The 13,741-nt window shown below is 40.6% G+C and overlaps 3 protein-coding genes across 4 annotated transcripts; 1 reads left to right on the top strand and 2 right to left on the bottom strand.

Moving 5' to 3' along the window:
• Positions 1-15: 15 nt before the first annotated feature.
• LOC111264510 (uncharacterized) lies at positions 16-5,514 on the bottom strand. The gene is made up of 4 exons (XM_022840491.2): positions 4,706-5,514; positions 3,065-4,391; positions 2,456-2,650; positions 16-2,237 (listed from the first exon to the last, which is right to left on the bottom strand). Exons 1-4 carry the CDS (start codon positions 5,187-5,189, stop codon positions 2,006-2,008), a joined length of 2,238 nt encoding a protein of 745 aa, XP_022696226.1. The 5' UTR covers positions 5,190-5,514; the 3' UTR covers positions 16-2,005.
• Positions 5,515-7,922: 2,408 nt separating this feature from the next.
• Positions 7,923-10,697, bottom strand: DCTN5-p25 (Dynactin 5, p25 subunit). 2 transcript variants are annotated; one of them, XM_022840508.1, is made up of 4 exons: positions 10,606-10,697; positions 10,083-10,266; positions 9,470-9,685; positions 7,923-9,161 (listed from the first exon to the last, which is right to left on the bottom strand). In XM_022840508.1, the coding sequence occupies exons 2-4, from the start codon at positions 10,216-10,218 to the stop codon at positions 8,947-8,949; spliced, it is 567 nt and encodes a 188-aa protein (XP_022696243.1). In that variant the 5' UTR covers positions 10,219-10,266; positions 10,606-10,697; the 3' UTR covers positions 7,923-8,946. The 2 variants fall into 2 exon arrangements, with proteins under 2 accessions (XP_022696243.1, XP_022696244.1); XM_022840509.1 differs by lacking the exon at positions 10,606-10,697 and having other exon boundaries at positions 10,083-10,599.
• Positions 10,698-10,784: 87 nt separating this feature from the next.
• On the top strand, positions 10,785-13,674 carry Tmtc3 (Transmembrane O-mannosyltransferase targeting cadherins 3). The gene has a single exon (XM_022840490.2). The coding sequence runs from the start codon at positions 10,980-10,982 to the stop codon at positions 13,593-13,595; it is 2,616 nt and encodes an 871-aa protein (XP_022696225.1). The 5' UTR covers positions 10,785-10,979; the 3' UTR covers positions 13,596-13,674.
• Positions 13,675-13,741: the final 67 nt, after the last annotated feature.

Genomic DNA, 13,741 nt, shown 5'->3' with positions numbered 1-13,741 from the left:
AGAAACAGTCATGAATCAACCGAATGATGATAAGCGGTTGCATTCGCTATTTTATTAACGAGAATGCTGATCGTTAACCGTTTAACATTGTTGTTATAATATATAGCTCTTTTTAATATTTCTAATAGTAATAATAATCATTGAGCTTAATAATGACAAAATGTCAGCGATATATGAACTTAACATTAATCGTAATACTACATTGACATGTCGGAGTATATGGTACGGTCGTCGTTGTTGTTGTTATTATTGCTGTTGTTGTTGTTGTTGCTGCTGCTGCTGCTATTGTTGCTGTTGTTATTGTTGTTGTTGTTGCTGCTGTTCTTGTTGTTATTGTTGCGTTTTGCCAATTGTTGTTTCTTATTATAACCACGATGCAGTCTGCAAATCGATATATGTCGTTTGCTAATTGATTATCAGCGGTTTGTTAATACGGCGTGAAACATGAAATGCTCAATAGATTGGCATAATATATTCAATTCAAGGGTAGCCATAGCATCTAGGCTTAAGCATCGCTACCGTCGAATAGTGAATTGGTCGTTCTATGCTACGACGAAATTGAAAAGTTTAGGAACGAAATGAAACAGCACGCACCCTGGTTATCTCTAGGACTGACGGGAGACTAGATAATGACGAGCATCTCTCGGATGCGCTAATGCCGAATGAAACAAGTAGCTAAGCAAAACGAGTCTGTGAGAGCAAAAAAATCACATAATCATAATATATATATATATATATACTGAAAGGCAAGTAGTAGCTAAGATTTGTGTTAAAAACATGCCACACATGCTCTATTGCTCAATAGTTGTTATAGTGCTTAATAACATCGTCCCAACAGACGTTAACGCCGAAAGCGTGAACGACTCTTCAGGCAACGGTCACAAGTCACTATAGAACGCTATTCAAAATATAAAAGAAAAAGTGCCGTCACCGAACGTGGCAGGTTAATTAATTACTATACGTTAGTTTTAAAAATTAAGTACTGTTCCCGACGTCGGATTGTCCTAGCGAAAATAGCACACGCCTACACGCACGTACTCTCATAGAAGGATACGGAACGATTTGCCCGTCTGTTTCGCCAGTTGATTTAGTTATCAAAAAAAAAATGAAAACTTATGAAAAAACAAGCCCGGCTAGTTTTTGTGACCATACACATATGCTGTGGGTATGCAAGTATATGGAACTCGGAAAGATGTTCCATATGGATGACTGTTTCTGCATAATCGTATCATGTACATATGTTCATATGTGTACGTCTAGTATGTCGGTTGACTAATAAATATGTCGGTTATAGTTATTTCTAGAATGTTTAGAATGGGTTCTCCCTTTCAACCTACCTGGTTGAATTGAACACAACGTACATACGGCACGTATGCATGCCTAAGAACTATAACAATCGTCTACTGGTTCTAACAGATCTAACAATATGCTCCTAAAAATGTGCTTTTTTTACGATAAGTAAGATCATCTCATATAATATAAGAGACTTTTCCTTCGTCTGTATATTTCGGGTCGGAATTGTTTTATGTTTTAACGTGTTCGTGTTTGCATGTTCCGTTCTCTATATCTGCCGATATCAAAGCATTTGCACAGTTGATAATTCAAGCATATAGGTATTTATATAGATATAAGTAGAGTATTCATCGGTATCATTATTAACACTGGTAGTAACAGTATCATCAATCAATTCATGGAAGACTTGGTAAGATGTACGCAATTGTCCGTGCGAAAATAGTACGAATTGCAATTAATAAAGTACGAAATTAAGCACATGGCCATAATTCAAATGATAATTAGAAAAAATACAAGAAAACTTGTGGAAAGAAACGAGCACAACATTGAAGCAAGGTTTACAAGTCTTTTAACGTACTCAAACTCGCGCTTTAATTTGTGCATGCAGAATTTATGCCTAGGTGTTACAACCGGTTGGTTGCCAGTCGCCAAAAATATCCAGACCTGCAAAGACAAAAGGTCAGTGCGCAAATGCCATCAGCGAATCAGTAGCTTAAGACGCGGCATTCAAGCCTGTGTGAAAGTGGTTGATTCCTGTGATGAAGAGCGAAAACGTATCGCTGTTTATCGTTGGGCTGTTTTTAGCTAGGCTCGTACTGTTGTTACTGAAGTACACAGAGCTCATCTTTGTATGAAACGTGCCACTGTGCCGGTTCCTCATCACGGGCGGATGGTAGTCCGTATTATGTAGGCGATGTTTATTAAAACAGGTGGCACAATAATACCTGTGGGAAAATGTGGAATAAGAATCTCTATTTTGCAGATCGAATGATATTCAGTCCCAGTGGTATGCTGCAGATGACTGGAGCTTTACAACAGGTGTCATATGATGCGTCAGGTTGCAATCATTTTTAATTGAAGTAGCATATGGATGTAACTTTAAAGCGCGATGATGAAGTAGAAACCAAATTTCGTTACCACAACCGAAACAACTGTGGCTAACCTGAAACAGTCCGGGTGGCGACAGAACACAGGTGTAGAAACGTCACAGACGCAACATGTTCCATCCTCAATGTACGCGTCTAGCTGGATCGTCTTTGAAAATCTTGGCGTCACTACCTGGACATACTCTGCCAGGACAGCGGCCCGGAAGGCCGAAGTGGAGGCAAACGTCACACGCGCGGAGCCGTTTGGGTACCTGTTTTGAGGAAAAACTACGTGACATATATGACAGTGCCCCATTTCTCGAGATAATTTCTAAATCTTACTCACATTGACCGCTGAGACTAGCTTCAAAAAAAAAAGAACTTCAACTGCAATTTGGCTATTACAGCATATGTTTCATCTGGATTTATCTGGATAGTTGTAAATGTTCATCCTTATATAAGATATGCTAGATTAATAAAAAAGATTTTGACCAGCTGTTAGTACAGGGTCATATACATGATAGCCTTTTAGACAACGTAGTTATTTTTTCAACAATTCGATTGTTCTTCTTTTTTTGTAGAACTTCAAAGAGCTTTGGAACCTTAACCATACTTTTTCTATTCAGAGAGATATCTATTAGTTAATTTCTCTGCAAGAGAAACCATTTTGATGGCAGCTCCCATACCTGTTTTTGTCGGTGTCTATTCCGACATGGATGATCGGACCGAACAGTTCTGACAGTATTCTCTGAAGGTCTTCCGCCGTTATTTCACCGTGCAGGGCTCCGACGAAAACCGTATTCTGCTTAGAAAATCCATTGATATCGGAGTGCGCTTTTTGAAACGACGAGATTCTTTCAGAGGATAACAGAGATTCATCATCAGTGAGCTCCTCGACGAGAGAAGATGTAGATTCATGGCTTGATGCATCTGATGCAGTGCTCCGCAGACTTCGTGAGCCAGTTGAAGATGGCTCGCTCATGGTTGCCAGAGGAACTGGAACAGCGCAGTCAGGCGATAGCCAGTCACTGTCTTCGATTGCCCATGGAATCACCTGAGCCTTACGATCTTTACCCCGTTTAGATGGTACCCAAAAGTAAAATTTTTCATCATCTTCGAGTTCACAGCATTTTAAAAGCGTTTGTACTTGAAGCTCGTTCTCGAACACAAGGTACGCATGTCCCCTACCCCGCGGCGGCAACTGAACCGATGCACCGAACTTCCCAAAGATGACGGCGAGGACGTCGGACGTCACATCATATGGCAATCCACCTACGAACACTTTGCTAGCGTATGTTGGTGAATCATGATGCCTAGTTGTAAGCACTCCTTTCCATGTAAGAGTCGCGTTTTTCACGCAGGCTAATGTACGCCGACTTTTTGCCTCATTCTCGAGCGATTCGAGAGCTTCTTCATATGTATTCTGTTTCGTCGATTTCAGGTGAAGTGGCGCGTTAAGGTAAGGAACGTTTTCAGTGACCAGTAAACCTTGACTCAACATGGCCATTCTCGACCTGAGTAATTCGCTCAAGACACTGCGCTGCTGCTGTTGCCGGGAGTTTTTGTGCTGCTGATGTAGTTCTAGAGAAAGCGGATTTGTAGCTAGTGGATTCTTCCTTTGGTTGTTAACTGCATTGAACTCGACCCCGAGAAGTTGTTTCAATAATCGAAGTTTCTCAAGACGTTCAAGGTCAACTGTCTTATCATCACCGTCCTCCAATATAACGCTATTAATGAGCTTATATAGTTGATCACTTGCTTCTAGCTGGTTTTTCCTGCGTTCGAGCTCCAATCTTTTTTTTTCGAATTTTTGTTGCAATTGGAGCTGCTGTTGTTCCAAATGTTGCAGCTGATCCTGGGTACATTGTCTCCGTCGCGATTGTTCCTGACTGAAGTGGTTTAGACGTGACAATACAGTATCTCCCGTTGCGTTAAATGAGTGGAAGCCTCCTGAGTCAAGTATGAGGGAACTTTTGGATTGGCAAGGTGGACTTGGAAGGACCGTTGAATATCCTGTGAATACACAAATGGATTCCAGTGATCTTCACTTGTCTGCTTAACTTTGGCAAAAATTGTTTTCGAAACAGATGGTTTTTTCTGAGGAGAAAATCGGACAAAGGTTAACAAACAACAACGCATGTACTGGAAATTTTGAGATTCGAAAATAATTTCTCATTGAAAAGCGCTTGTACATAGCGTTGTAGCATAAATGCTAACGCGCTCGAGACACATTTTCACTGAAACTTGTTACGCTGCTAAAATAAAGAGTCAAATTCATAGTTCAAACAGATTCGTATATTGATATCCTTATGGTATTCAATACGTACTTAGTGATGAAGTCGATGGCTCCCATGGCGAAGTGTACGATGAAGGGCACGAATCTTTCGCGACCTCGTTTGATACACGAGTCGTCTGTGTTCTATCTGTCGAAAATGAGAGAGCCGAGGTCGAAGACTCAAAGTTCGGAAGCGCTTTTTCCATAGTGCCTGGTGGAGCATAGTACCCAGAACCAGTATCATAGTCACCTGCAAACATGTCCTGTTGTCTCCTTGTCCCAATGGGTGCTGGGACTTGAGATGGTTTCTTGTGCATCGCCAGCCACCATTCGGCGGCTGTTGGAATTATTTCTTTTAGACCATCGCTGGAATTAGCGTGCTGGAGTCGATTTTCAAAAAGCTCGTCATAGCTGCTCCGCTTTGCCGAAACCTGCTCACCAGTTTTATCAGTACAGTTTTTATTTAACCAGATTTCGCGCAGAGTCTCCATTGTGTCTGGCCGCAGCGATGATTCATTTACTTGCATTGTTGCCATTGTAATCGACTTTTATTTTCGACACGGAACGAAAGCTGTGACTCAGTACGGTTAGACCGTCCAATCCAAAAGCCTACAAGATTTATATAGAATAGTTAAAGGAATCCGCCAGTGGAAATATCACAGCGAAAAAACAAAAAAATACCGGGAGAAGAACAACAGCACAAACGACAGATACCACAAGGTTCACAATGATTTCAACACAATGTATTTAACCCATCAATGGCCGTCTGGCTGTGACCGCGGAGTGACGCTTGAACAGTTAGGCGTCCAAGGTTAAAATGAGTGGCAGAAAAATATGACCCAGCACCACGCTTCCTTATTTGCTTTACTGCTAGATATACGTAGCACGGTTCAGCAGCATGTGATTAGCAGAACTTTGCATGCAAATCGGAAATAGGTACACGTGCAGATGGTGAACGTTTCATTTCATCGGTTTATCCGTGAAAGGTGGGCCTTCGGCAGGGCCCACAGTGTGCAGAACACAATGAGAGAAATGCGAATGTGCACACGATTTTAACGACATATGAGAAAACAAAACAAATATCACGGATTAGGCTACTTTGGTATACCATCGATCTCAATATTTCCTGCTGTTGGCGCAAAAATCGTTCCCGATTGCCAGACATGATTTATATATGATACCCTTTGGTGACCAAGTAGTGTTGCGGTCTTTTATAACGTGGAGTGCAATAGTGAAACGTCACATGTAACATTCAACGAACACAAATACACTGCACCTTCACTTTGTGTGCAAGTGAAATAATACAAGAAAAATACGTGTGGCATTTTTAATGTGGATAACGGGAGATGACGTGACGTCGTAGCGAAACCCAATTTATGAAAACTATTGAGCACAACGTACCAAATCAGTGTTTGGGCATAGGGTAACGCAAACGTCTCTTGATAGTTGGAAAAAGGTCACTCGCCAGTTTGCGAATCTCAATTTATGTCTCTTATAACACAGAGAAAACAAAATGTAGTGAAAATAAGAGAAAAAAAAAGTCAAATGATAACTTTCAAACTGTCAAATGTTTTTTGCTTTACTTTATGTATATGCATTTATATTTTATAGGTATAAGATAAAATGCTTGAAAAATTTGATTGTAGTGACGCATAATTTCTCTTCAATATATATATATATATATATAATGTATGAAATAGTGTTTCAATAAATTCATCGAAAATATATTCCATGTGTACGGTAATATACTCATGTGGGTCTATACAAGTCAAGTCAATTTGACAAAGACTATCGGTTAATGAGAGTTTATCTTCTTGTTGTATTTGGCTTGATATTTGGCTGTTGACACCTTATTGGGTAGAAACGAAACTTATATTTATTGACGCTGTTCAAATTATATTTTCCAGCAATATTATTCTACCTATAATAGTGGTCGACAGCGCGTGACCGACAACTGCACCAGCAATCCACATGACCAATATATATATATATATATATATATATATATATATATATATATATATATATTGTATATATTGTATATATATGCAGATCGCATTAAGTTTCTATATCGAAAGCAGACCTGCGTATTTTCAGATATCAAAAACAGAACATCTCGGGAATATTACTTTTGTAGACAGCACAACTTCCCGCACATACACAGAATTGCACATGTGCCTTCAAAACTGCTGCAGTAAATCGACCCTATTGCATTAATGCGATGGCATACGTTTATTTGATAAACATAGCATCGATACGCATAGGTCCCACAATACGTAATGCCACGTACGAGATGAATATGCGCGTTTTTATTCGGCGGACTTTTGTAACGTGCACCTGAGAAAATATCTTGAAGAGAGGGCGCTACGATAAAGCAAGCACGATGATGAATTAATAAGAAAAATAGTTACAGTTAAAAGCTTAACAAACTTTATCAATGTATATGCACATGAATGGGCGCACGATCCGGTACACAAAAACCACACCCTATATGAAAAACAAGATAAACAATCTTTGCATTTTAGCAAATGAAGTACTATTGTTGGTTATTCACGAGCCTGCAATTGCCGGCAGGGTCATGGCAAAATTGTATTCTACAAGGGTAACTTTGCAAGCTCGTCAGTAGTTGCAAAGAACGTAACATTTGCAGGGGGAAATATAAAATGTTTTATTCATCGTTACTATTATATGATTTTCTAGGGCGTGTGTAGAGGTATTTCTAGTTTGTTTAGGGCTTCTCAGCTTTAACACCGATGTTTGATAGTTGTGGCGTTATAGGCTACGAACTCAGTATTTATTAATCCGTGCCCTCTGCCTGTCGAACATTACCTTTCATTTGCTTACACCAAATATTTAGGTAGGGTAATAGAAACAATCAAACTTTTTAGTAAGTCAGTGGGAGCAAAAAATCTGAATTTATCAAAGTCACCGCACGAATTAACTACCTGAATCAATTTAATTCAGTATTAAGTTCATACCACAATGCTATTTAATATTAGGTAGTGAAGGAAGTATCAGTACTCGTAATGCTTTCTGGCTCAGACACGACCAAACTCGACCTGCATTATGTGCTAGTTACGTCAAGACGTGTACTAACTTTAAAGCCGGCGCACACCAATACAATAACTGTTAACAACTTCTGCAGGAATTTTAAGAAGCAGTTGAAAATTCGGTTAAACATAATACAGCAAAGACGTGGAGTACTCTGCTGTCATCATATGAAGAGAGAAGCCTAATTATATGACTGCATACGAGTGAAATATTCCGGGTTGAGGTATAAAGCACAGTTTATCTAAATTACAGTTTCAATTAACACATCAAAAGGATCTATTGACGTCATCCGTATTCTTAGTTTGAATACAATTTGTTTGGTATGTTTAAAAGGTAATCTTCGCATATGTGTTTATCACTACTTTTTTGCTTATTACCTTTTTCCGCTTTCAGTCCGGTTTCGAAGACCGGTTTGATTATCAGCCACGATCAGTTAGGTTCGTTTAATTAATAGGAGCCTAGGAAACTAACGTCATAGTAAATACTGTGTTGCAATCAAAAATGTTAACTAGGTGACGAAGGCTCATAAGGACCGAGCAAATAATACAAAGAGACGTAATGATTGCAATAAAGCACAGTAATCTAGAAAAAAAAAAGCCGGAGATGGAGAGGAAAGTGAATTTAAATACTGATATAGATTTTTACATATTCCATATACAAACGCTACGATTTCTATTAGAGTAATAAACGTCCTTTATCAAATTTAGCTAAAGTTAATATATCCTTTTAGAAACGAAGTTAGAAATGATTTCATTAATTATCGGTTGGCGTATTTTCAAGTCCATTGAACTCTATTCGAAACATTAAAAGGTCCGTTTTGACATGCCGATGCTCTTATTTTAAGTGTCACTTGCCCATATGACCGTTTTAAGTAGGAATAGGGAGCAACGCCTCATGTTAACCATCTAAAGCGCAAAACATAAATTGGCCTGAAACAACTGTAAATGACAAATCTGCAAAGGAGAGAAACTTTTTAGAAGTGAATAATTGGTAGCAGATATGTGCCACTGTGTATATAAAGTATATAAAATGTATACATTTATTTACGCGTTTGATATATTACTCCTGTGTTTATTCATCCTCGTCCTCTTCTCACACAATATTCACGTTCATACTCGCGTAGAGAATATCTTACATTGCGGCTTTCAATAATACCCGTCTCTGAAGACACCGTGTATGTGTCACAATGTGTAACAGATCCAGCATTTTGAACAACCCTATATAAGCAGGACAGTTGACTACCTATTTCCTAATCTCCACTGGATGTTCTTGAGGGATAAAGTTGAGATAGTATGAGTTTGTGTAGTCGGCCAGAATGTCTTGACAGGGTCCCGGTAGTTCACCATAGTAGCGTGCGGGGTTTCCAGAATAGATGGCGTATGATGGCACTGTGGTCTCCGGACTCACCACGCTGCCATCCGTAATCATGCAACAGTCTCGAAGCACTGCGCGTCGACCTGATTTAAAATAAAATAAACGCATTTGAATACCTAATTGTGTACTACACGATAAACTAAAACGTTTAACTATTTAATCCAGCTAGACACTTGATGGTGGATGGGGTGCGTTGCTAAAGTGGTAATTTCATTTTAATTACTTAATAATTGGTTTAGTTAATACATTTAATTATGGATGGTTAGCTTCTCACGCTGGGTATTTCGGCGATCTCGACAAACGAAGATCGTTGCTACAGACAGTCGCTTACCTTTATGCAATGCTCAAGTATATCAAGTCAGATAGATGCAGTTGAGTCAGTCTTACTAACCGATCACACAGTTCTTCCCGATGTAGACATAACTGCCTATTGACTGAGCGCTTACCACGCTACCTTCGCCAACGAAGACGTGATCGCCGATCTGTTGTGGGTAAAATGTAAGCCCCTTTGAAATTCGTTTGTACGGTGGGCGGATAACGACATTCTGCGAAATCACGCACCGTCTTCCTACGCGAATTGAAGCAAGGTCTCCTCGAACAATTGCCCCTATAGATGAACGAAAGAGATTCTAAAGTAAATGTTGCTGTAGGTTCCTGTTAGGTTATTTAGAAAATATACCCGAGCCTATTTGAAAATGTTTTCATACGTAGTTTTAGCCACGAGATAAAATAGTTATTCTTTCATTCATAAATAATAGTCTCTATGACTAAAAGACATCATTTCAACATTTAATGTTATATTTGTATAAAAATAATTTTAAAATGTTAATGAATGTTCACCACTTAGTGTTCGTTCACTCTGTGACTGTTTTGAGAACGAGTTGAGGAACTATAATTGTTATTAAGGACATGATAATTGTAATCGATAATGTAGATCACATCATTTTTCGTTCTTTCCTCGTATACAATTTGGAATTAAGAGACAGGCGCGATGCCTGATTTACCTGATTGAATAATGGTTTTCCCATTAAGAACGATGTTGTGTGCTCCGCAAAGCACAGATCGACGGCTCACTTTGTTCCCTGATGCGGTCTCGATGTACTCCTGCTTGTCGTAAATCAATACAGGTAATTCGGACATTTTGCAGTTGCTGAACACCGGCGCCGTCGATAGTTTCGTCTTGCCAGGCTTCGCCCGATAGTCACCAAAGGACACACATAAGGAGTAGGAGCTATAATTGAATATATGATATCGGATACGCGTGTGGCTTTCTCAATACAGAGAAAGTGTATTTTCTGACAAATGAAATTAGCTTTTTTTTGCATCGAAAGCACTACAACAAAAGCGCCCATTCGACTACATTAACTAGAAAACAGTAGACAGGCAGTACAGATTAACAATACTCTATCATGTTAACAGCACGTCCAAACAATATTCATTAGGCAACAAAATTCATTTAGATAGTGAACAATTTCTCGTTCACTATCTAAATGAATTTTCCGTTTGTAGAAAATTGATTGCGCTCACAAGCCAACTTATTTCTATCACAGTATGCCTCCTCTTTCTCTCAGATCTCACAGGTAAAATTTAAATAAATGGTCGTAGTTGGATTCAGCTTTGGGATGTCTAATTCTACCAGAAAACAGCAGCCCATAACCAACTACGGCTCGGAAGTGGCTTTGTTTCTCATTCACGGATGGCACGCATCTACTTTGTGGTGGAGATTGAAATGAGGGCACGAAACGCTAAACAGTAGCACAAGGGGCGCTGCTAGTGACGGCGCGCAGAATGCTCGCAAAGATGATAGAAATATACTCTTCGCCAATAGGTTTTTCAGTGAAGCCCATTGTGATGTTCTTTCTTTAGATGGAAGAACTAGAGTCTACAAGATAATTATCGGAATGGGTACCACCAGTAGTCCCCTAAAAATCCCTCCGGCAGAAAGTCTATCCAGAGAACCTTCGCCTGAAAAATGGAAAACCTCGAACAGTGTTTCGAATAGCTCCCATTCTTCCCCGTGCAAAAAGCCTCGGGAGCGCCATCTCGAATGGTGGCATCTATTTACTATTGCAGGCATTTCATGCATCGTATATCTAAATGCGCTCTCTTGTGGTTTTGTCTTCGATGACGTCTCAGCTATCCGTGACAACAAAGATCTGCGAGCGGACACCCCATTGTATCGACTCTTTTTAAATGATTTTTGGGGAACTCCAATGCACAAAGAGCATAGTCATAAATCGTACCGCCCGCTCACCGTACTCACGTTTCGGATTAACTACATACTACATGGTCTTCATCCGACAGGATATCATTTAGCGAACCTACTCCTTCATTCAGTTGCATGCTGTATGCTAACGGTTTCTGTGAGTGATTTCGTTTCGCCATACGACTCGTTTCTGACTGGAGTTCTTTTCGCAGTTCATCCTATTCACACGGAGGCTGTGACCGGGGTCGTTGGTCGCGCAGAGTCTCTTTGTGCAATTTTCTTTCTAGCATCATTTATGGCGTACAAAGGATCACACAAGCGGTCATTGATGCTAACTGCCACCGTCGTCTTTATGTGTTTGGCCACACTGTGCAAGGAGCAAGGAATTACTGTTATAGGTGTATGCGCAACGTATGAACTGCTTATCCTTCGACAACTTCGGCCTCAGACTCTAGTCACCACGCTGGTGTCGACAACGCGCAGCATATCATCAGGCGTGCCGTCCTGGCTGAAAACCTCTCTGAGTAGATGTGGTTGCCTTGCAGTTGCTGGTGTCATATTTATGTACCTTCGCATAAAAGTAATGGGAGCTCAGTTACCAGTTTTCACGAAATTTGACAACCCGGCGGCTGCAGCGGAGTTTCCTGCCCGACAACTTACCTATAACTACCTTGTGCCAGTGAATTTTTGGTTGTTAATGAACCCTTACCATCTCTGTTGTGACTGGACGATGGGTTCAATTCCATTAGTTGATAATCTGCTTGATTATCGAAATTTGTTCACGTTGATCGTCTATGTTATTCTAATTGCCGTCGCCTACACAGCTTGCGTACATGCAACGTGGGAACGATATCGCGTAATTGTACTTTCTATGACACTAATCGTATTTCCATTCCTACCGGCATCCAATCTGCTATTTCCGGTGGGTTTCGTGGTGGCTGAGCGAGTTCTATACCTCCCCAGCATGGGTTTTTGCCTTTTAGTAGCTTTTGGTTGTGGTCAGCTTCGCCTTCGAGCGAAGACGCTTATGAATATTCTGTTAGTGATTTTTGTGTTGTGCCATGCTGGAAAAAGCGTTCAACGAAACTTCGACTGGAAATCAGAATTGACCATATTTAAGAGTGGTCTCAAAGTAAACCTTCATAATGCGAAATTGTTTAACAATATTGGACATGCTCTAGAACAGGAAGGTGTTTACGGTGATGCTTTGCGCTATTTCCGTAAGGCTGTTGAGGTTCAACCGGATGATGTAGGAGCTCACATTAACGTGGGCCGAACGTACAACAACTTGCAGATGTACGCTGAGGCAGAAGAGGCCTTTTTACAGGCAAAGGCATTGTTGCCTCGACCACGTAAGGGCAAAAAGTATCAAACACGAATCGCACCCAACTACCTTAATGTATTCTTAAATCTCGCGAACCTATACGCTCGCAATGCTTCGCGACTTGAAGAAGCGGACGCTCTCTACAGGCAAGCGATTTCCATGCGCACCGACTACATTCAGGCTTACATCAATCGCGGCGACGTATTGATCAAGCTCAATCGAACTCAAGAAGCGTGGCATGTCTACGAGCGAGCATTGAAGTTAGACCAGAGCAATCCTGACATCTATTACAATATGGGCGTTGTACTTATCGAGCTCGGCAAGTCTTCAGACGCACTCCAGTATTTTGAAAAAGCCCTGCACGTTAGTCCGGACCATGAACAAGCGCTAATGAATTCAGCGATCCTTATCCAGGAGTCCGGTAATGCAAAATTACGTCAGGTAGCAGTCTCACGTCTGAACCAGCTTCTACGGAGAGGCCACGACAACGAACGGATCTGGTTTAACCTGGCGATGTTAGCGACCGATAACAAGCAATTAGGAGATGCCGAACGATTTTTCAAGCTTGCGCTGAGACATAAACCAACGTTCCGAAGTGCATTGTTTAATCTGGCGTTGCTTCTCTCGGACGTGGGCCGTCCGCTCGATGCAAAGCCATATCTTGAGCAGCTACTCGCTCATCACCCAAGTCACTCTAAAGCGCTGATTCTTCTTGGTGACATCTACATTAACCAGTTGAAAGATACAGAGCACGCCAGGGAGTGCTACGAACGAATACTGTTAACGGAGCCGACAAACGTTCAAGCCATGCACAATCTTTGTGTAGTGCATGTCAATTCTGGCCGGCTCGACGTCGCCGAAAAGTGTCTTCTCGAGGTGCAAAAACGCGCTCCGAAGGAAAGCTACGTACAGAAACATCTTCAAATCGTTCGACAGCGCATTGGAAATCTTCGTAGGGTCGACATTAACAATAAGCATCGCCATTAGCAGCAGCAGCAGCAAAACAGTAAGAAACGCTCGAAGGCGTAACTTGTTTCCGAGGTCTCAAGCGAAAAACTCACAAAAATTCAAACAGTATGATGACATTTATATAAATAATGAAAGTGCTATTCATACTTCAGTGATACGACTAT

The sequence above is a fragment of the Varroa jacobsoni genome, unplaced genomic scaffold (genome assembly GCF_002532875.2).
Source record: "Varroa jacobsoni isolate VJ856 unplaced genomic scaffold, vjacob_1.0 scaffold_869, whole genome shotgun sequence".
NCBI lineage: Eukaryota > Metazoa > Arthropoda > Arachnida > Mesostigmata > Varroidae > Varroa > Varroa jacobsoni.
Note: the sequence above shows the minus strand (reverse complement) of the source record. Positions and strands in the feature narration are given on the sequence as shown.

Bases quoted from the DNA above. Each gene is read 5' to 3' on its own strand.
- LOC111264510 (XM_022840491.2), bottom strand. From the start codon at position 5,189: ATGGCAACAATGCAAGTAAATGAATCATCGCTGCGGCCAGACACAATG. The intron at 4,392-4,705 runs GTACGTATTGAA...GTGTATTCACAG, and splicing joins GCCATCGACTTCATCACTAA to GATATTCAACGGTCCTTCCA. The intron at 2,651-3,064 runs GTATGGGAGCTG...TCCTCAAAACAG, and splicing joins ATAGACACCGACAAAAACAG to GTACCCAAACGGCTCCGCGC.
- DCTN5-p25 (XM_022840508.1), bottom strand. From the start codon at position 10,218: ATGTCCGAATTACCTGTATTGATTTACGACAAGCAGGAGTACATCGAG. The intron at 9,686-10,082 runs GTAAATCAGGCA...GTTCATCTATAG, and splicing joins GAAAACCATTATTCAATCAG to GGGCAATTGTTCGAGGAGAC. The intron at 9,162-9,469 runs GTTAGTAAGACT...ATTTTAAATCAG, and splicing joins CGGGAAGAACTGTGTGATCG to GTCGACGCGCAGTGCTTCGA.
- Tmtc3 (XM_022840490.2), top strand. From the start codon at position 10,980: ATGGGTACCACCAGTAGTCCCCTAAAAATCCCTCCGGCAGAAAGTCTA.